This window comes from Peromyscus leucopus, chromosome 4, assembly GCF_004664715.2.
Source record: "Peromyscus leucopus breed LL Stock chromosome 4, UCI_PerLeu_2.1, whole genome shotgun sequence".
In the NCBI taxonomy this organism is placed as follows: domain Eukaryota; kingdom Metazoa; phylum Chordata; class Mammalia; order Rodentia; family Cricetidae; genus Peromyscus; species Peromyscus leucopus.
The window spans coordinates 15,821,178-15,842,939 of record NC_051066.1 but is presented as its reverse complement, the minus strand read 5'-3'; the positions used below and the strand labels follow the sequence as shown (position 1 = coordinate 15,842,939).

Here is a 21,762-nt window from a genome sequence, read left to right as displayed (position 1 = left end):
AGCTGGGAGTCTCAGTTCTGGATCCCAAGGAAGAAAGACTGTTGGGGTGGGGGCTGAAAGGGATGAGGCAAAGTCACCTTGGTGGTGGCAAGATACGGTGGTCTGGAATGTGAGCTCCTTGTCTGTGGTCCTAGTGAGGCCCCGGGGTTATCAGTGACATTTTTGATCAGTATCTTGGCCTCTTGGCCTCTACTGAAAAAATACGTAACTAGACGACAAGCCAAAAATGCTGTATTTCTGTATGAACAACTTTCTCTTTTAAGAACAGTTCCTGGAGTTTTAGCACTAGGTGTGTGTGTGTGTGTGTGTGTGTGTGTGTGTGTGTGTGTGTGTGTGTGTGTGTGTTTGGGCTTGGGCTCCTGAAACTAGGGGGTAAGGTGTCTTACTAGCTGAGGAGAGGACTCACTGGGAGGATGTGAAGAGGGCGGGGTTGTGGGAAGGGCACTCTTGGCTGGGAGTCAGGGTCCCTGGGCTGGGTGGGGAGAGCCATGGTTAGGGAGGACGCCCTGGTTGTGGGAGGATGTGCTGGTTGTGGGAAGGTGCCCTGGCTGGGGTGGGAGGACAGTGCCTTAACTGAGGAAAGGTGGCCTGGCTCTGGGGAGAAGTCCATGGGAGAAGAACATTGTGGAAGAAAAGGAGGGAGCAGGGGGTCTCGGAGAGGGGAGCGGGTGGGAAGGGAGGTGTGATGAGGGGGAGGGTGTTGGCTTCATGCTGTTACTAGTTTGATTTATCCCTAATGAGTTCTCAGCACATGGCTGCTCCCGGCTCACTCCAGGGGCCAGCACGGCCTCCTGTGGGCTGAGCCCGCCCCGACTTCGCAGCAACCGCGGCTGCTCGCTCAGAAAAGAGCCAATTTCCACGCTGCACAGTCCGCTTCACTCAAGGGAAATCACATTTCCCTGGGAGAGCCGCAGGCAGAGCTTCACTCCCCAGCCTGGCCCACTGCCACAGGGCACAGATGTGGAGGAGCTGTCTGCCGCTCCTCCAACACTGGACCTCCTCCCCGCACCCCAAATCTCCCGAAGCTGCTTCATGGCCCGGTGGCTCAAGAGAAGGAGGAGGTTGCCCAGGAGAAGCTGCCCAGAGGAAAGGGAGACCTGTGCTGCCTGCCTCCTCCAGGGAAAGCCAGGGGCTTGGACTCTTTACGGGGAGTGGAGTTGCTGCAGTGAGGTTAATGGATGGTGCGTGCGCACACATGCTGTGACTCAGCCCAGAGCCCCGGGGACAGGGGCCTGCCATCCAGGTAATAGTACCCATCCCAAGGTCTGTGTTGCAGAGGGTGCCAGAGAGTCAAGGCAGTGAGAATAGGAAGAGGCTACAGAAGAAGGCCTCCTGGCGTCTTCTGAGCCTACACGGGACCTCCAAACTCTTCTCAAGCATGAATCCACGCCCCTGGAGATGCTAAGGTCCTTTACAGAGAGGAAAGGAATGACCGCTTGGAGCTCAGCAGAAGAGAGACAAGAGAGGAATGCGGTGGAAAAAGAGAAAGAGGAGAGAAAAGGCAGGAAGCCCTTGTGGGAGGGAGGGAGGGAGGGAGGGAGGGGTCTTTCCCCAGAATCACAGAGATGCCTAGGCTCTGATGTCAGGGGGTAATTATGGAAGAGGGAGCCGCTCCCCCACAGAGGGAATGCTTCCCGATTCTAAAGGCCTAAGAGGGAGCCAGTAGGTAGCTGAGGGAACCTGAGGCCAAGGGCAGAAGGGAATCAAAGACCCGCCTGGTGGCAGCCATGCCTCACACATCCCATAGTGCGTTCTGCTGCCTCCTGGGCCTTCTCTCCAGAACTACAGCCAAGTGCCTATAACTGGCCCAGTCACCTCTGTCCCTCCCCACGAAGGGAAGGGTGTCTGAGGCCTCTCAGAAGCGTGGCCATGCCACACTCCCATGGCCTTAAAAAGGAGTGAATATTGGGCCTCTAATAAGGGGTTCAGTCATGCTGTCAGGTCTTCTGTGGACCAGCTAGCGACCTTGTTAAAGCAGCACTAAGCCTTAGTTCCCCCAAGTGCAAAATGGGACCAGCGTTGAGAATCAGAAACATTAGAGGATGTGAATACGCTTTCTATAAGACAAAACAGACCCTAGTGTATGGGGGCGGGCGGGTGCCGAAAGTTCTAAGGCTCAAGGAGAGACAGAAAGGTTGTCCACAGCCCCCATCTGACAGGCTGATGGTGAGGCACAGGCCAACTGATGGTGGACACGGAGATCTTCAGTACCTTCTTCCTGTGCCCACTCCCAAGGAAATTATCTCAAAGGATAATTACATTGATTTACACTGGGGAAAGATACATTTAGAGAAAATAAGGCATCAGAAAGATGGGGGCAGATGGGAATGGAGAAACCTTGGTGAGTGGTTTCTCTCTAGGTCTTTAATTCAGCATTTGTGGACTATGGGCACTGAGCACTATTCTTTGAGCTTGAGGTGGAGTATGTGCCTGGCACACAGTAGGCAGAAAATATGTTTCTTAGTAATAACTTGTGGCAAGACTTCTGGAGACACCAGGGAAGGTAGGGAAAGGGTTTACAGACAGCCTAGGGCTGGCCTTGGTGGGGGAAATGCCAGTTTCTCTTTCCCAACTTCCTTCCTGACTTGGAGCTTGGGGGCATAGACCAGAGAGTCCATGGCAGCCCTGCCTGTGTACCTGGGGCCCATTCTCCCTGTAGCAAGGAACATAACCTTTGCCTGTTTTAGTGTCTTGGGCTTGCGGCAAGCTCCTGGTGACCTGGCTCCCTGATGGGGTACTGGGAAGCAGGGAGAAGTGTGGGTGTGTGTGGGAGTGGGAGTGTGGTGTGGGGAGTGGGTGATGGACAAGAAACGCTGTCTTTAAAGCCGAGATCGCTCTCAGGGGCAGTGGAAATGCTTCTTCCAGATACAGTGGAGGAGGAGGGTGAGGAAGGTGCTCACTGCTTTGGTAATCTCCCAGGCAAATAGGCCATCCCAAATCCTCCTGCTAACATAGGCTATTCCTCCATAGCCCACAGAAACCAGCACCCCCGCCTCCCCCTGAAGAGTGAGCAAGTCCGTCCTCTCAACTTGCGGTCACCCACACATCTATCCCTCACCCCACCCCCAAGGTGGACATGGCCTTTCAGCTCAGCCCCAGTAACCATTTCACGCTCTTTCATCTTTGCGTCCTCTCATGCTGCAACCCGACTTCTCCCAGAACCACCCCAGCGTTGAGGGAGGTACTTTGACTAGCCTCTCTCACCCAGCATGTAAATTAGTACGTTTTCTGAGCCCCGAAGGGGGACTCTAGTTTGACCTTGGATAGAATATCTGAATAGGTCTGGGAGAGTACTTGCTGATGTTGGGTCGTGTCATGTAATCACCCAACATCTCTAAACTGACTTTCCTGCAGTGACCAGGCTGAGCTAGAAAAGGAAAGGAAAGTTTTGCATCAGACATATGTCAGAGCCCCCTGTCATTTGAGACAGGAGAGCGACTGCCAGGGGTACATAGTGTCTCTGAAGGAGGTTTGTTTATAAATGCAAGGATCACTGTGTAGGCTCACATAGCACACCATGGATTCATTCAAAGTGATTCTCAGTTGCAGGTTGCCTTAGGGTGCTCATGAATCCACTGGTTCAGAGACTCCAGCAGCTTCAGTTGAAAAAGGCTCCCGATTCCTGCTGCCAAGCTTACAAATAGAGGACATCCCTGTTATTGAAAACTGAGCCTCATTCCAGACCCCCTATGTCATGGGAAGTGTCCCCTCATGACACAATGGGGCTCATCCCACCCCTGTCCCTTGATTGTTCCTGGCACCTCCTTTGGGGTAGACATGAAGAGGTAACAACCTTAACTCTCTACTTCTGTTCCCACAAGCATGGAGCCCCTGGGAGGGATAACGAATCCTCTCTTCCACCCAGCTCTATCCTGCTGTCTTCCCAGGCATCCTGCCCTCATTCCATCTGGGTCCACGGGGGGGGGGGGGGGGGTTGCATAGATGCAGATAGCTCCCCTCCCAAATGAGGGGACAAACACCTGTGAAGGGCAAAAGAAAATCAACCCTTGGAAGCCCCTGCCCGTTTTTTGCATTCCTTCTGGCATTCCTCAAGAGGACCCCTGTGGTATTGGTTGGATTTAGTGGTAGTGCTGGATTTAGGATAAGAATACCTAGTTGAATCCATGACTTCCCACTTTGACCACATCATCCAATGTCTTTCCAAGCTCGGTTTTCTCATATGTGAGATCAGGCTAATCTAAACTTGTCTTACTCAGTGCCCCCAACACTGTGCCTGGCACCAAAGAGATGTTTGTCTTCTTGCTTATTTCCTTCAGCTCAAAACCGCTGTTTACATGGGGCCCAGCTTGTAGTTATTTGTGGATCTTCTCCAACTCACCCCTGACACTCTGCATTTCAGTTAACACCAACAGCGACTGCCTACAGGGACTGGCATGGCACTGTGCCACAGCCGTACTTTATGCTGGCATCTACTCAGCGGATCAACTCAAAACTTAGAATAATTGATTTACCCAGGGCTGGATATCTATTAAGGAAAAGAGGGATTGCTAAGCCAGGTCCTCTAAAATGTCCCTTCTAATCTACATCTTCAAAGTGAGTTTGTCAGTCACTTAATTCTGTGCTTAGAGGAAGTCCATCCCCAAGGTGCCGCAAAACCTGAGACCAAGAGCAATGGTTTATTGAGTCATGTGGTAATGGCGGGTTGTCTTTAAAAAAAGAAAAAAGTATCAAGGAGAAAAGCCCAACATAGTAGGGAAGCAATTCACTCAGAGGCCAAAGTCTGGGGGGTGGAAAGAGGGACGCTTGACCCAAACAGAGCTTCATTTACGGTATTTACAGTGAGGTGGTGTTGGGGGAAGGAGCTGAGGAGCCAGAGAGGGAATCTTCCTGATGGTCTTGGGGGTCTCTTCGGTGGCTGCGTGGGCTGGAGCTGCAGAAAGCACACTTGACTTGGCAGGGATGTTGAGAAGAGGATGTGATGGTCCCAGCCATCATGTCTTGCGCTGTGCTCTGTGCAGAGCCTCGCTGCCAGCACTTCCCAGGGGACAGGTTCGCTGCTGCCAAAGGGGTGACCCGCTCGCTGGTGGAGAGGCTAGGGGATGCTTGTAGGCTCACAGCAGCAAGAAAGGGAAGGTAGGCTGACATCCCCAGAAAGTTGCTGGTTGACTTGCCCAGCAGGTGGTAGAGGCTAAAGGTGGTCACTCCTAGGATGACTGATAGGTAGAGCCCTGGCCCTGGGCTATGACTGATGGGCCAGAAGGGCTTGCTTATAGTCCATGATTGCTGGGGTTGTATTGATGAAGACTGCAAGGTGGTCCTTGTACACCCTCAGCCATGTCTCCCTCTAAGTTCTTCGTGAACCCTTTTCTCTCCTTTGGTGGGTACCAGCCTGGGTACATTTCTCCTCTAATTCCATCTCTTTTGAAATGGGATGCTTCTTGTTTTTCCTGGAACTCCTGTCCCCCACAAAAGGAATCTCGGAGGACAGTTTGGCCTTCTCCAAGGTCATCCTGACTTTCACAGTTCATTAAACTGACCACACAGGGAGTGAGCCGCAATGTTGGAATTGTGGTTATTTTTCATGTAATAAATAAAGATTCCTTTGTGTGACTCTCTGGGGCCTGTCTCAGGCCAAGTCCTCCTGTTGCCTGGTTGTCCCCACTGTCCCCATGACAACTACAGATGGTCAAAGGCCGTGGCAGAGGTGGGTGGTGCGCTTGGCCTTGTTGTAGAGCTGTAATAATATGGGGAACCTGGACACATTAAAACAACAACAACATTGCTGGTCAGGGAGGAAGTTGCACCATGACGTTCCTCCACATCTGCTGACCTTTAAGACAGCACGCGTTAATCATTTATCCCACCCCCCAACCCCCGCCCATCTGACCATCAAAAATTAACTCCTCTCCAGCCTTCCCTCCTTCTCTGGCCTCACCTTTTGAGTTTCTAGCCAGAAAAATGATGGCTTTTTGCCCCCTACCCCTCATGACTGCTTTGACCTTCAACATGCTGCTTCAGGGAGTAGGCAATAGAGAACAGTTATCTGTGACACCTCAAAATCTGAGCATAGTGGGGGGTCGCTGGGATGCTCTCTGACCTTGCCTAAATACTGGCGGGTCAGATCATCATCTTCTGAACACCTAAAAGAATTGTACTCCTGGCTGGTCTCAGGGGTTCTGGGCTTGAGGGACTCCCACAGAGCTCAACAGGATGGCCCTCTTAACCCCACCAGCCTCAAAGTCTTTGCCCTTTCTGACTAAACTGAACTAGAGGTAGCTTGTAGTTGAATACATCTGGCTTGGAGTTGAACACATCTGGCTAACAGAGTACAGGTAAGTCCCCTGCTGGTCCTTTCTGGGACTGTAAGATATGACAATAAAAGAAGGGACTTTAGGGAATGGATGATCCAGCCAGTTTGCCAAGATGTCTATGAACTGGACATCCTTAAGACCACTGTTTCTCTCTGAGTCAGATTTGCTCTAACAACTGATAGGGCTGCCACTCAAGAAGGCTCTAGAAGAATTCCTTAAGGTCTTTGTGGATTTATTTCCCTCAGAATCTTCCCAAACTGTTTAGGGACCCAGAGCCAGACGTGGGTGAAAAAGCATTCTCAAAGCTCGTTGAAACCCACTTTCCAGATTCCAACCCTGAATACTGCTCAGTTCTCAAGGCAAATACAAGGAACTGGATGGAACAAAGCTTTGGTGGTGACTCATGACTGTTTTCAACCTATTTAGATGACTAATGAGCAAAATGGTATCTTGGCCTCCGCTCCCAGGAAGGAGAGCAGCTGGCAGTGTGCAGTGAACTCCCGAATAGTGTCTCCTGGCAGGACTGTAAGCCGCTGCAGGCGGGCCAGCTACTCTTGAGCTTTGCTTGAATGTAACTTTGCCCTTTTCTATCCTTGCCCTCCAAAACTTGATTCCTGAATTCTACGCAAAACAAAATTTTAACAGACACTGACTGTGGAAAGAGAAATACGGAAACTGTGGAATGCTTGGCCTTCTGTTCTCTTCCCTAAACCCACCAGATACTGTGATCTGCTGCTGATTTCTATGACAAACAACTGCCACCTCTCTAGACATTCCATCCAGCCTGAGGCCTCTCAGCTCTTTGGTCTAGCTTCAATTCTCCACCACAACCCTCCCCTTGCCCACCAGAGGGCCTGGATGAGCCCAGGAACTTACTCAGCAGGCTGGAGTTGGGGAAGCGCCAGGCCTCGCTGTAGGAGGAGTAGGGGGTGTGGCTGTAGGCATTGCCAGAATATTCACTTCCTGTTGGAGCACACAGGCAAGAGACCTGTGAGGTTCATGACACCACCATCATGGGGACTGTCTATACAGGTCTGTAGGGCTGGCAGGGCTGAGTCCAGAAATGAACGGCACTGGACAGGGCAAGTAAACCCACAACAGGGACAGCGGAGCTGAGAGGTCCCACAGTATGGGTCACTTTGGGCAGTTCCTTGATATTCTGCAGCCCTCCCAAGAGCCCCTGGGAGGCAGATGCCACAATCCCCACTTTCCAGACAAAGAAATCAAGACTATGATCCACAGAAACTCACACAAGTTGAAAATCTGATGCAGTGTGGAAACAGCCAAACTCTAGGAGCCAGGTTCAAATTCTGCTTTTTCAGCTGCTGGGGACTCTACAGAAGGGACTTTCCAGAGGGGGCTGGTGGTCAAAGGGGGAATCAACTCTCGGGAAAGCTGTGACCCTGCTTTCGGCAAACTCGGGATATGAATTTACACAAGGTCTGCCAGATTACCTCATTCTGTCAGTTGATCCTTGGCTTTCCCAAAAGAATTATTCTTGTCAAAGAACTCACTGAAGAATTCCCTTACACAACAGCAGTGAAGCTGAGCTGGCCACCACACCTGCCGTGGGCTGTAATTTAAAGCTTGCAGAGCATGCTTTGGCAACCATGCCCCTTTCATCTCTCTCGACCATCCTGTGAGGTGTCCTCCCACACTGCCAGTTTACAGAATGGGAAACCAGAGTGGAGCCCACGTCAGTAGGCTGTCTCGGCTTCCACTGTTGACCAATGATGGACCGTGAATTTGACCTTAGAACTCTTGGTCATAAATTCTAGTTAATTTCTTCAAGCATTTACTTCATTTAACAATCCAGCCAGATTCTAGCCAATTTAATAATCAAAAAATGTTTCTGCAGTCTTTTGGAAACTCATCTGTGATTGTGAGTGAGGTGCCTTCTGTGATTTCTTGTCTCCATCTCAAACTTCGGAATGAAGGTTTGAAACTCCTCAGCCCTGGAATTGGCTGGTCTGAGGTCAAATCTCCATTTTCTAGGTCTGGGCTTGGACTTGTCACTTAATCTCTCTCTCTCTCTCTGAGCCTCGGTGTCCTTGCCTATCAAATGGGACAAACTCTCGTCCCTACCTCACTGGATTTGGGTGAAGATTAGATGAGGTATGAATATCAAATGCTTAGAATCATGTTCTTGATAAAAGCATAATCCAGAAATATTAGCTTCTTTTTATTTTCTCCTGAAACCAGTGCTAAAAAAGAAAAGTTCATGGGCTGCAGAGATGGCTCAGTGGTTAAGAGCACTGGCTGCTCTTCCAGAAGACCTGGGTTCAATTCCCAGCACCCACATGGCAGCTCCTAACTGCCTGTAACTCCAGATCCAGGGGATCCGACACCTTTACACAGACCTACATACAGGCAAAATACGAATGCACATGAAATAAATAAATTATTTTTAAAAGTTCAGTGGATTCTCATATCGGTCATACAATAAATCTTAATGACTGGGCCGGGGCCAGCTGGTCTGCTTTCTCATCGAGGAGAGGTCATTTGTCTGAGTGGAAGCCAGAGAAGAGCCTGAGGTAGGGGAAGGCTGCTGAAACCTCTTTGTGTCTAGCAGTTCCATACCATGCAGCATGCTCGTGGTAAGAACACAGGGACTTTCTTTTGGCTAGAGACAGACCCAAGCACAGATCTGGAAGAAAATACATGTACAAGAAGGAAGCGAGGAAAGGAAGAAGAAAGAAGAAACTAAGAAAGTATCTCATCCAACCATTTACTTGGGAATGAAGAAAATTCTATGCAGAAGGCCTCAAGACTTTCTCCCAAGGCCAGGATGCCAAGTGAGAGCCTGCACTCAAGGCTGGCTGCCGTGATCCTCTGCCAGTGCTCGCCCCTACAGCCTACAGTGGGAACTAAGCCTGTTCACTGCCAGTGTGCTCCAGTTCCCCTGGTTTCAGTGTTCGTTCCCCTAGAGGAGGCCAGTTCTGTTCTGGCTGTGCAGCAAGGCATCCCGTGCCCTTACTCTGGCCTCCCAAACGCTGAACATCGCAGTCTCTAAAGGACAAGGAAGAGAGCTGAGAAACACAATGTGTCTGCCTCTCCTTTTATCACCCATTCAGGCATCCACTCACTCGGCATTTCTTTATTTACTATACACTCTGCACGCCTCTTTTCCTCAGTCACTGGGAAGCTGGGATAGAGGCTGCACCTGTGTAGACAGTACACTTGGGAGTGTGGCATTTCTGCGGTACACAGACACATATAATGAAATGTCACCATGCCTAGAAAAGGCCAGTTCCCTTTGTTCTTCCATTGGATGCCACTAGCCTCTGTCTCTGCCTTCATCTTCACATTCGATTCCAATCAGACTAATGCTGATCTAGGCAAAGTGCCTTCGAGTCAACTCCCCCAGCCTCTGAGTCCCTTCACTTCCTTTGGAATCTGCCTCAGTGACCCATGCTGCTTTGCAGCTTGCCTAATTCTCCTACTTACTCTCTTCTGGCCCCTTCTTTGTCAGAACTCCACATTATGTGGAAGGACCAATCCCAGCTTCATGTTAAAGCCTTCTGAGAAATCAAGCTCGGTATTTAGCTCATCATCTCAACTGTTACAGCCTCTGGACCCTTGCATTTCCTCCACACCACTGTCTCTCCTGCTTTCCCATGGGTTGACTTACCACCACCATCCATGAAGCTTCCCGCCCCCAGTCTATGAGGCCCCTGGCCCATGGTTGCTGCCTCTGTTTCTCACCTCTGTAGTCAACTTGCTGGCAGGTTTTGTTCTATTTATCATCGAAACATATTGTGTCTCTCTTATCCTTCAGGCCTACTTTCCTAGCTAAAGCAACTAGTTGTCTCTTACAAAAACTAGAGCAATGATGCCCTAACTTGTCTCTGTGTCTACAATCTACTTCCTCAAGCATCTGAACAGCGTTCTAAACCACGGCCCTGCTGCCGCCCATTCCTCCCCACTCTGCGGGGCCTTCTCTGGGTGCTCACCACTCTCCAACATGCTCACCTTCTTTTGGTACACTGTTGTGCTAAATTAGCTTTTCCTGCCTCAGGGCCTTTGCACTTGATCTTCTTTCAGGCTAGGGATGGTTAGCCTCAGTTTATCACTTGGCTAACCACTTTGAAAATCTTTTCAGAAAGGCCTTCCTGTCTATTCAATCTAAAGTAGTTATCTGCTCTCCCTGTGGCTCTTCATTGCATCATCACATTTTATTGCCTTTACATGGTTATCTTCATGTGATATTATGCTTATTCATTCATTGACTTGCTCGCTGCTTGTTCTTGTCCATTGTCACAAATAGAGGGGCACGCTTTGTGCATTTCTGCAGGCCCAGGAGATCTTCACTAGCATTTATTAACTGAAAAAGTGATATGTGGGTAATAGAAGTATTAGTAATGAGAGAATGGATGCTGGGAGGATGCCTGGAAAGGGGGATAGGTAAAAGTATGGATACATGGGAAGAAAGAAGAAATTGGATGGATGGATGGATGAATGGATGGATGGATGATGGATGGATGGATGGATGGATGGATGGGCTGATGGGTAGAATGAAGCATGGAATGATGTGTGTGTATATAAAGATAGATGAATAAAAACAAGCAGATGGACGGAGAGAAAGAAAGGTAGCTGAATGAAAAGAGAAAATGGAAGGAAAGGAGAAAGCAAGGACAGATGTCAGGATGAATCCAACTAGCTAATGTGCTGGGTCTGTTTTCTAACTGATCTGAACGCCATTAACTGTAGGGTCAGCCCATAGCTTGTGTCTTTATTCATGGTATGATGGGATACAGTGTGGGAAAATGGAAAGAGGCACAGATGTTAAATCACTAGACCTGTGTTTGAACAACTCAGTCACTTAGTATCATCCCTGAGCATACCATTTGGCTCTTATAGACCTTAGTTTCCCTAGCTATAAAACTGGGTTCTACCAGCCACTCAGATTTATTGTAAAGATAAAAGAGAAATAAAGCTATGCATATCAATGGCCAGGTATGCAGAAATGTATAGTAAATTACCACTTATTCCTTTGCAAAACTTATCAAAGAATGTAGCTGACATGCCTTATTTGAAGTCCTTATTATGTGTCTTACGTGTATGCAGTAGATTCTTAATGAGTTAAGTGACTTCAATGGAAAGAAATCCTATTCAGTCAACTGAGAGATCATAGGCTAAGAGATGGATGTGGTGTTATTTTTCCATGAAAGACACTCCTTCAGGAGTCATTTGCACAAGAGTGCTCTTAGGAAGCAGGTGATTCATTTTAATGGCATTGCATTTCCTGAAAACTAATGTGGACACAGCTTACAGGAAACCCAACCACTGTGAATGGTGAGACCCTTCCCTTTTGCGATTCACTTACAGTCTGTGTGGCGGGTGTGGTGACGCACATGTACGTGTCACACACACATGCACACTGTACATGTATACTTCTGTGTGAGAGTATTTCTTCACAGCACTCACTCTGGGAGAGGTCTTCCAAGAAGCAGCCTTTCCCCCCGTCTTCCAGCTACCTCCCACGTCACACTCTGGCCCCAGGAACCCCTTGCCCTGGACCCCTAGACCTGCCCCCAAGAATCATTCATAACTGGGGGGGGGGTCTTGCTTTACGTTGCTTCCTTCTCCTCTAAGCAGACAGCAGGGGAAGTGGAGGGCTTGTAAAGGGAGGTGCAGGGAGCAGACCGGAGCCTAGGATTTTGATTGAGAGGCCCCATTATCCACACTCTTAAAAAAATAACCGAATCTTTTCCTTTTTTATCTTGACCAATCTCATTTCACGCTCCACAAGAGGGAGGGAGGGAGGGAGAGAGGGAGTCCGGGGCCAGGAGGGAGAGAGGAGTCAGAATTCTGTATTTTCAACGCTGCATTAACCACATCGCCACGGTAACCGGGCAGCAACAAGTGCCAGCTCAGCAGGTTCCCAGGGAGCAAAGCCTCCTCCCCTTGCTCCCTCCCCTTTCTCTGCCGAAGAGAACTCAGCCCACCTGCCTGTGCACAGGGTGCCCAGAGTGGGTGGGTGGCTGGCAAAGATTAACCCCTACTAGAGGGAAGCAAGCTTGGTGGAATGGGGCCAAGTTTTTAGGGTCAGAGCCAGGGTTGGCAGAGGGTTGGTATTGAGGGGTCACACATGGCCTTGAGTTTAGAGCCCTTCTCAAAAGCTTCAGGCCCTTATACCTCTATGGCAGTGGAAATGGTTCCATCCTAACCACTCATCCATCCCAGGAGCTTTCCCACACGGCTCCTAAAAGACTGGGACTTTCCCAAATAAATTGCCATTGCCTTATTCATTTGTCCAGACCCTGACATTCTGGGTCACTGGATGGATGACTGGCAGACAAGACACCAAATGGACTGTCAAGTAAAATTCCAGGACATTCTAAAGGAGTGTGAAGGACTCTACCCTTAGTGAAGGATACTCTATGGTATCCTAAGAGTTGGTAGGACCTGGGCCCTACTCATTGTTGAGTGAGTGTGTAGTGCAAAGGAAGATGTATTTCACTCATTTCATCATCATCATTATGTTCATTATCCATTATCTTCACCATAATTATCATCATCATCACCACCATCATCATCGTCATCATCATTCAAATTCAGATTTTATGAAAGAGGTAAACTGAGATTCATCTGATTTGATTTAAGCCACAGGAGACCAGGGGTTAGGCTCATGTTTGTCTCATGGTGTCTGTTGCACACTCTTCCATTTTAATGCAGGAGAAGAGGAGGAAGCAGAGGATGTGCTTGGATGTGAACATAGAGGTCTGTCTATGTGGGAGGTCTGGGAGAAGAACGCTAAACGGAGAGGAGTCAGGGAGCCAAGATGGCCCTGGGGAGCTCCTCTAGGTGTTTCTATGAAGGTACCCCTTTGGCCCACCCTTCAGTGTCCTTTGGGAAGCCTATGAGTGCGACACAGCCTATCTCTGTCACCTACTGTCTCCCTTTCTTTCTCCAGCACTTCCCTTTGGCAATGCTTCCACCCAGCCCCTCCCCCCTTACCTGCCACCATGCCTGCGATAGCAGAAGAGGCATAGCTGCCCTGCCCACTGGTGGGGATGTGGGGTGGGTATCCAGGCAGCGTGGGCCCCACCATCTCTCGCCCTGGTAAAAGACACCAAAGAGTCATTAGTTGGTGCATGGGTGGCTCCTGTGCTCATCATCCCACCCTGCTGAGGCTCAGGAAGTCTCTCCTCAGCCAACACTGCTGGAGACACAGCCCTCCTCTGATCCCATGTTTTTGTTTTCTCTAGAGGACAGAGGCTCACCAAGCAAGGGGCTCTTACAACTGCAGTCCTCTTTTGTGCTTTATTTTCACAATTTTTTTCCCACAAAAATGTCAAGTTATTGGGTGCCAGGGGTGGCGTCTTCTTAGTCTTTAGCTCCCTGCCCAGCATAGCAGTTGGCACCAATGGACTAAATAAATACATGAGAGGCCGCTAGACTCGGGGACTCACTTTTCATCTGACTTTCAAAAGAATGACAAAGCCAGGTCTTGTGAAATAAAGGTACATGGATCCATCACTGTCCCTTGGGGGATATAGGGCAGACATTGCTAATCAACCACACAGGAAGCTCCTACTGGTTGGCCTGGACTTCCAGGGAGATATAATTAATAAGGATAGTAAGGGACAAGAAACACGTTGACTATTCCTGACATAAAAGGAAACATCACTGAGAGATTGCTGACTTTCCCACATAATCATAAGTGTCATTCTTATCAATTGTACTTCTTTAAAAAGCCATTTTCAGTAGGTCTCATCCCTGATCTATATCTGCCTATCTGTAATTTGTGTCATGCCTACATCCTGGGGACACCAGGGCACTCCTGTGAAACCCCATCTCCCTGGATGTCTTCTTTCACACCAGGAAATGAAAGCTTCCCTTCTGGGAGACCTCGCCTGGCCTGCTGATGTCCTCCCCTTCTCCCCCTGCCCAACAACCAGAATCCTTCCACTGTTCACCTCTCCATCACTCCTGCTCTGTGGGCCAGAACAGAATCTGCACACCCCGGTTTTCCGACGTCTGTTCATGTGATGACCACTGACTCGGTATATTTATTAACAATGGGCATTCCACTCTTAAAAAGTTCCATTGTGAATAATGGATTATTTGGGCAAACTAGTTCTTAGTGATGCTTGTAGAATTCCATCTCAGTGACACTGACATTATTGGCTGGTAAATTCTTTGTTCTGCAGCTGTCCTGTGCATTAAAGGGTACTGAGCAGACAGAGTCCCTGGCCTCTGCCCACCAAATTCCAGTACACCAATGAGATAACCCAAAGTATCTCCAGACATTGCTATATGTCCCCAGTGTGGAGGAAGCAGGGGATAAAGTCACTCTTGGTAGAGAAACCATTGTGTTGGATGATAGCCATTCAGCCCAAATGCTTTCTGCCACTTTCCTGGGGGGCTGCCTGTGAGCCCCTGTCAACCAACTCACCAGACCTTCTTCTCTATGTCACAGATTGTCCCCTCTTCCCATATGCCCTCCCAGATCCTTCATACCTAAACTTCTTGAAAGGGTACCTAGTTAATGATGACGTACGGGAAGGTACGTACCATGAAACCCTGGGAATTGTCAGCCCCACAGTGACTAACTCTTTCTTACCCATGAGGACAAATCTTTCATTCAACAAGTACTTATTGAGAAAGTTCTAAGGGCTAGGTACTTGGGGACTTGAGAGAGAGAGAGAGAGAGAGAGAGAGAGAGAGAGAGAGAGAGAGAGAGAGAACTGAAGAGCAAAGCTTGGCACTAAACCAGGATTAAAGGGTTAGGGGACCCATCCTGTTTTCATGGCTTTCTGTTTGCCCTTAGAGTAGGCACTCTGACTCTAAGCCTCTTTCTTCATATGCAAAATGGAGGTGGTCATGAATGTGAGTGGCCTTATACAAACTAGTCCTACAACTCTGAAGTTTATCAGTATAATTCGACCTGTTGCCTCATGTTCTAGGTAGACACTGATTAGTGCAATGGACACATTCTAAAAAATGCTCATATCAATGAAGTTCTTGCAGAAAAACATCCTGTCAGAAATAGGTTGTTAGTATTCGTTATTTAAAATAGCATTAGGATTTTTAGACACCCAGACACCGGTTTCAAATTGACTCGTCTACTAAGTATCTAGCTCTGATTGGTACTGGACTAAGCAGGCAGTTTCTGTTCACCTGACATAGGGGCATCAGAACAAAGTAAGGGCTGGGAATGCTGGGAAAGAAAAGGGAAATGTGACATATTTAGAATGAGGATGAGGAATAACCAGAAGATTTACCCAAAATAAACTTTGAATTTCACGAGAAAGAGTCAGCAATGTGACACCATTGCTGGGGACAATGGCTGGGAAAGGGTGATAGCAGGAAGGGGAGCAGGGTGATGGGCAGCTGGGTGACATATTAGACAGAGATGGGGGACAGACTTAGGCGGCATACCTTCGCTTTTCTTCTTTCTTTCCTACTAGAGAGACGGAGGAAGCAAGAAAGGGGGGAGGAAGAGAGGGAGAGAAGGGAAGGGAGATATCGAGAGACAGAGGGAGGAGGGAGAGATGGTGGTGGGGGAGGGAGATAGGGAGAGACAGAAGGAGAGGGAGGGAGAGAGGAGAGAGACAGAGAGAGAGAGAGAGAGAGAGATTGATTTTGAAACTGAGACTGAATACTAGATCCAGACAAGACTATGAACAAAATACTTAATTTCTCCAAACCAAAATCTTCCTATCTGCCACACCAGGACACGATTCAGAGAAGAGCTTGTAACTGGGGTTCGCCTTACTTCCTGGTTGGTGGGACTTCTTTGCACACTGTGTGGAGGATTTTGAGTCAGGGTCCATGTCTCCCATGAATTAAGATTAGTTTAGGCTCTCTGGTCATCTCTTTGCTCATGCTAGTTTGCTGTTCCCTGAGCCTTTCTGGTTCTGGTAGCCTGTGGCCATGCCTCCTGCCCTATTGGCCATTTTCTGTCACCTGAACAGCTTCTTCTTCTAGGCTGAGCTCCTGGGTGCATACCTCAGACCACAATTCAACCCATGATCTCTATCAGTGGGGCTCACCCCGTGAATACTAGTTCTTGCAAAAGAATTCATTGGTCTCTGTCCCTCTATTCAGGGATTTTAATCTTCATTTCTCCTCAGTTACCTAATTTTCTCTCAGCAAGAAAGATTTCTGAATCAATGGCCCAAACAGACCACTGAAGACTTCCCCTAATAAAACCTGGCCCTCCTGGAAAGACAAATAAATTTTTTTTCTAGGACACCACCATACCCAAACTGTCTTAACAGTGCTACAAAACTCTCTGCTTTAATTTCTTTTATCTAAAAAAGGTGTATTTGTTTACGCATTTTATGTGTATGGGCTTTTCATCTATATGTGCAGCCTCACACCAGAAGAGCGAATAGGATCCCATGGGACTGCAGTTATAGATGGTTGTGAGCCACCATGTGGGTGTCAGAAATTGAACTCAGGACCTCTGGAAGAGCAGCCAGTGCTCATAAGTGCTGAGCCATCTCTCCAGCCTCTCTGCTTTAATTTCTTAAAGAACAAGATTTTGGAGTGTGGGAGTGTAGCTCAGTAGCAGGGTAGTTATTATTAATGTAATAATAATTTTATATTAATAATAATAATGTATTTTATAATAATAATTTAAGTGGCTTGAATTTAATGCCCAGTATTGGAGAAAACAAAACAAAACAACAAAGTCTTTCAGAGTCAAGCATCTTGAACCAGGCCAAGTATGGTGACACCCGGGAAGCAGAGGCAAGCAAGATCTCTGTGAGTTCCAGGGCAGCCTGGTCTATAGTGAGTTCCAGGACCACCAGAGCTACACAGTGAAACCCTGTCCCGAAACAAGAAACAAAACAACAACAACAGAAGCCGCCAGCTAGAGATGGGCACACCCTCTGCTCAGACATACCCTCCTACCCATTCTGTTTTGAAGGCTCTTCACTAAAAATTTCTCCTTGCTGACTAATCCCATCTCCTGTGCTCTCCAGTAGACTTCCAATGGGGGCCTCTTTTAAAAATGTTGACACAGGCATCAGCATAGGTTGGCTGGCTACAAAGTGGGATTGTCTGGGAACATTCTGGTATCCCAGAATTCTTGGTAAATATTCTAATTAGAGGTAGAGAGCGGGAACAGAAAGCCATTAGCCAGAGGAAGGAATCCAGAGGGTAGAGGTGATTTTAGACTATTTCATTGGACCCCTTTGATGTCTGCCCTCTGTGTGACCCCTTTTCAATGCCTTATCTTGTTCTGAGAGCAAGGAGAATTTATGGCAACCCAGAAATCTCTTTGGCAGGACTAAATATAATTTGTACAAAAGAATGGAGGAGGACACTGGGCTCCTTGATGATAAAAACCTAGCTGCAGCTTTCCCATCAGCTGAGCCGTAGCCAGCCTTAGAACAGCAAGGACAAGGATGTCCTTGATGTCACTGTCGTGGCCAGTGGGTTGGAATCCAACAGGCGGCTGACTGGCTGGGTGGGTAGGGGTGGTATTCTAACGGGAACTAGCAGGAACTGTACGCAAATCTCATTATTTCCCAAGTCCTAATGCTCCCTATTTCTTGGCTGACTAGAAAAAAAGCCGAGGATCCAAGAGCAGTCATTCTAGAGACAACACTCCCAGGACCCTCTGGCTAAGAGGATCACTCAGGGAGAAAAAGTCTGCCAAGCAGGTGAAGAGTTTCAGCAGGTGGCCCGGGTTTCTTAGGCAGGGCCACTCAGAGAGGAAGGTCCTAGGAAGATCCACACAGGATTGAGCCGGGCTAATTTCAGAATGAGAACTCCTGACTCTCCCTTCTATCCTCCTTTCTTGCAGAACATCCCAGGAGTGATCTGCTCTGTCTCCTCCTCTTTCTCTCAGATTTAGCTCTTTCCCTGGTTGGAAGGTTATAGTTCTCAGGCTCCTAAGTTCATTCCACGTCTAACATTCCTCCATCCTCTTATGTTCTTTGGACTCCATGAGAACTCAGCCAAGTGATGTGTATTTAGGTCCAATTTTGGCCAGGCCTCTGGTGGGAAGTCTCTGTGGTCTGCACTGATCCCCTGAACTCAGCTTAAACACTAGCCGTCATCTGCCTTGTTCCTAAGTGGAAGATCTGGGCGTGGCTCTCTGAACTCTAGTCTTCTCTTGCTTCTTGCTCTTGGATCCCTGGACCCTAGATCCCACAAGCCTGGACACTTGGCGCTCTTCTTAGGGCCTTTGCTGCTACACCAGATTTTAACATGTGGCCAGCCATCCAGGAATGATCAGATCTAGGCCTGGCTGTGGGGGTCAACCTGGCTGGGAATCTGCTAAACTATGTATTTGGTTACCTAATGCCTGGGTGACCTCCTGGTATCTGTCATCAGCTGCTTTAGCCCACAGAGTGGATGACCTCCTAGTCCTGCAGCTGTCTTGGAGAGTGGGCATGGCCACTAAATTAACAGACAATAGAAGCAGGAAGTATCAGCCCTGATCATATATGTTGACAGGGATACTTCCAACTTTAAAAGGTGATAGGATGGGAGAAAGTGTGGGGCTTCAGGGTGAGGGAGTTTGCCCTAGGCCTTTCTAACTATAAGCTATAAGATAGCCTGTGTCTCAGGGCAGTAGTTGCACGTCTTTAATTCCAGCACTCAGGAGGCAGAGGCAGATGAATCTCTGAGTTCGAGACCAGCCTGGCCTACACAATGAGTTCCAAAATAGCCAGGGCTACACAGAGAAACTCTGTCTTGAAGGAAGGAAGAAAGAAAGAAAGAAAGAAAGAAAGGAAGGAAGGAAGGAAGGAAGGAAGGAAGGAAGGAAGGAAGGAAGGAAGGAAGGAAAGAGAGAGAGAGAGAGAGAAAAAGGAGGAAAGAAAGAAAGGAAGGAAGGAAGGAAGGAAGGAAGAAAAGAAAGAAAGAAAGAAGCCATAGCCTGTCTGTGATGATTTGTCTACACTTCAGCTACTGTCTGCCCTTCTCTCTCAGCCAAGTCTCTGCAGATCACTCAGTAATGGAAGAATTGTCCTGGATCATATGCCCTTCACCCTCAGCCACATCCCTTACTGCTTCCCGGCCTCCCATTCCCATGAGACAGAAGAGTGTGCCCTGCCATGCAGCCTCTGTGCTCCCACGGCAGACACAGGCCGTTTCTTTCCCTCTTCCAACCCCCATTCCATGTTCTCTGGCTGACATAATTTCACCCAGCTCACAGGTCTGTGCCTTTTAATCACTTGTCTGCCATCGCTGCTGACTTGACCCTCTCGAAATTTCCAACTCCAAGTCAACACTCTTTTCCTTTCTTCAGACTCTCAACCACCACCTCTCCACCCTCACATTGTTCATGTCCATCACAAGGGTGCATGGATGGACGGGGAAGGGAAAAAAATATCAGTTGTCAGACAGATAGAAAATGCTGCTGTCAGCAAATGTTTACAAAATGCTGGGCTGGGGTCACAGGGCCTTTAGAACCTCTGAGCCAGTGGGAACCAAAGACGCTGCTGTGACTTCTCAAGCCCAAGGGCCTCTGGGGACAGCACTCCTCCTTCAGATGGAGCTACTCTGCTCTGGTTGGGACAGCTGGCTTTGGCAAAGGCTTTCATTTTAAGATGCAAGAGAGGTCTAGAATATTCGAAACTACTGGTCCAGATGGCCTAGACGGTCCAACTGTGGGCTGTCTCTGTGCCCACCAAGTCTCCCTGTCTCACTTATCTCCGCTTTAACCTCTCAAGGTGATAGGGCTGGGGACCAGGAGACAGGGAGGGATGCGTCTGTCATTAACTGTCCAGACTCAAATGGGGAAACTCTCTTCACACAGGAGACTTCCAGTGCTCAGCTGGAAACTAGCTGGCTTCCTTCCTTAGTTCTGGGACCTCCCAGGGCCCCTGTTTTAATAGTCAGTCAGATGTCCGAAGCAGTGAAGGTGTCTCTGCCTGTACCCAAACCAAAGTTTGAGTCCTTCAGACACTGCTCAGGTCCTGACTGGTTGGGAGACTGTCCTGTTTGGAAGATCCAGTTGAGATTAGACATGGGCAGTCAGCCCTTGCCCTGTTCCCATCTGGAGACTGTAGCAGGTCCTCTTCCTCTTGGACTGTTTCCTTTCCAGGATACAGAGGTTTGCTCCGGATGTCCCTAACCTACTTCATTCAGGCTTTAAGCCAGAACAAGATCCTCAACACTCCAGCTGTGAGGTTGTGCAGTCACCAAGGTTAAGGCAATGAGAGATGCTCAGATGCCCTTTACCGATGCTGCCACTCCCCTGGGCGGGAACATGGCCACAAATGGTGACTCAACATTCCTTTTCAGGAAGTTGATCCAGAAATTGACTCAAGAGGCTTTCCCCCTCCACATTTTGTCTTTGTTTCTTTTGGAACCTTTTTTTTTTTTTTTTTTTTTTTTTTTTTTTTTTTTTTTTTTTTTTTTTAAGTTTACTTTCTACAGCACCTAGCTCCTTTGTATGGGTCCCCATTTCCCTATTTGAAGTGATGTATCCCACTTGATGGCACCCCCAAAATGGCTGTTTTTGATTCCTGGTTTCTCCCACAGGGGAAGAACCATGTGCTGAGTAAATTAGAGACTCGGGTGGTGGTGGTGGTGGTGGGCTGGATTTGGGCTAAAGATGGGACTAGCCTCAGACCAGAGGACTTTGGGATGGCCTTGATGACCTCCCTCCCACCCCACGACACTACAGAGCCCAGGACCTCCCTGTCGTACCTGAGAGGAGGGCCTGGCCCGTGAACTGCCCGTACACGGAGGCAGCATGGGGAAAGGCATTGAAGGGTGGGACCGAGGCACCTGCTGGGCCCCCAGAGCCGACTTGCTGCAGATCCAAAAAGGCGGAGCTAGATAAAGAGGAAGGGGTGGAGCTAGAACTGGAGAGCTCTGGGGTTTCCTGCTTTATGGCGAAGGGTGAATGAGGATCTGCCGGAGGGAGGGAGACAACAAGGAGAGAGGGGTGTGAGATGATGGGGTGGGAACATGCACAAAACAAGCCATGAGATGGGGCAAGGGTGTGGGGACAGGCAGGCCTGGCTGCTGTAGGAGGATTCTAGGATGGGGAGCCGCGGCTACAGTGTTCCTCAAATGGAATGAGATGGGGGGAGGGCGGGGAGGGGGCTGGAGGCGCTACCTCCCTACTGTGCCTTCTGCCAGTGTAGATGGATGGGGAGACTGAAGTATGTGTGTGCTGAGCCTCTCCCTGCAGGAGGGAGTGAGGAGATCCGGGGCGGGGCCAAAGACGGAAGGCACCACCCATTTGCCACTTTTCCTTTCCAGGCCAGCGCCCCAAACACCTTCCTCCTGCCAGCCAGACACTTCTGCCTTCCCCTGCCCCAAGCCCATCCTGACCCTCACAGTAGGGGCCAGATGGCTCAGGAGCCTCTGGGCATCCTACCTGCCACCACCGGGTAGGTCTGGTGAGTCGAGAGGTTGCGTCCCAGGGGTGTGTTGGAAGGTGTCAGGGTAGCCTTCCCATCATCCAGGGCACTGTTGAGTAAGGGCAGTGGATACAGCCCCTGGAGAACAAAGAGAAGTCAGCAGGGGGAGCAAGGCCCCTGAGCAAGCCTGTCTTCCTACTGTC

The 21,762-nt window shown here is 49.0% G+C and overlaps 1 protein-coding gene across 4 annotated transcripts in view; it reads right to left on the bottom strand.

The window, feature by feature from the left end:
* Nucleotides 1–4,606: 4,606 nt before the first annotated feature.
* The window catches only part of Pax8 (paired box 8), a 59,111-nt gene continuing 41,955 nt past the window's right edge, over nucleotides 4,607–21,762 (bottom strand). For 2 of the 4 annotated variants that reach the window (XM_028868681.2, XM_037204721.1), the window contains exons 8-12: nucleotides 21,577–21,697; nucleotides 20,898–21,104; nucleotides 13,233–13,334; nucleotides 7,149–7,235; nucleotides 4,607–5,714 (exon numbers count right to left, since the gene is read on the bottom strand). In XM_028868681.2, coding sequence (XP_028724514.1) covers nucleotides 5,638–5,714; nucleotides 7,149–7,235; nucleotides 13,233–13,334; nucleotides 20,898–21,104; nucleotides 21,577–21,697 — 594 coding nt within the window. In that variant the 3' untranslated portion in view covers nucleotides 4,607–5,637. The remainder of the gene's footprint in view (nucleotides 5,715–7,148; nucleotides 7,236–13,232; nucleotides 13,335–20,897; nucleotides 21,105–21,576; nucleotides 21,698–21,762) is intronic. The other 2 variants (XM_037204722.1, XM_037204723.1) reach the window with 1 other exon arrangement.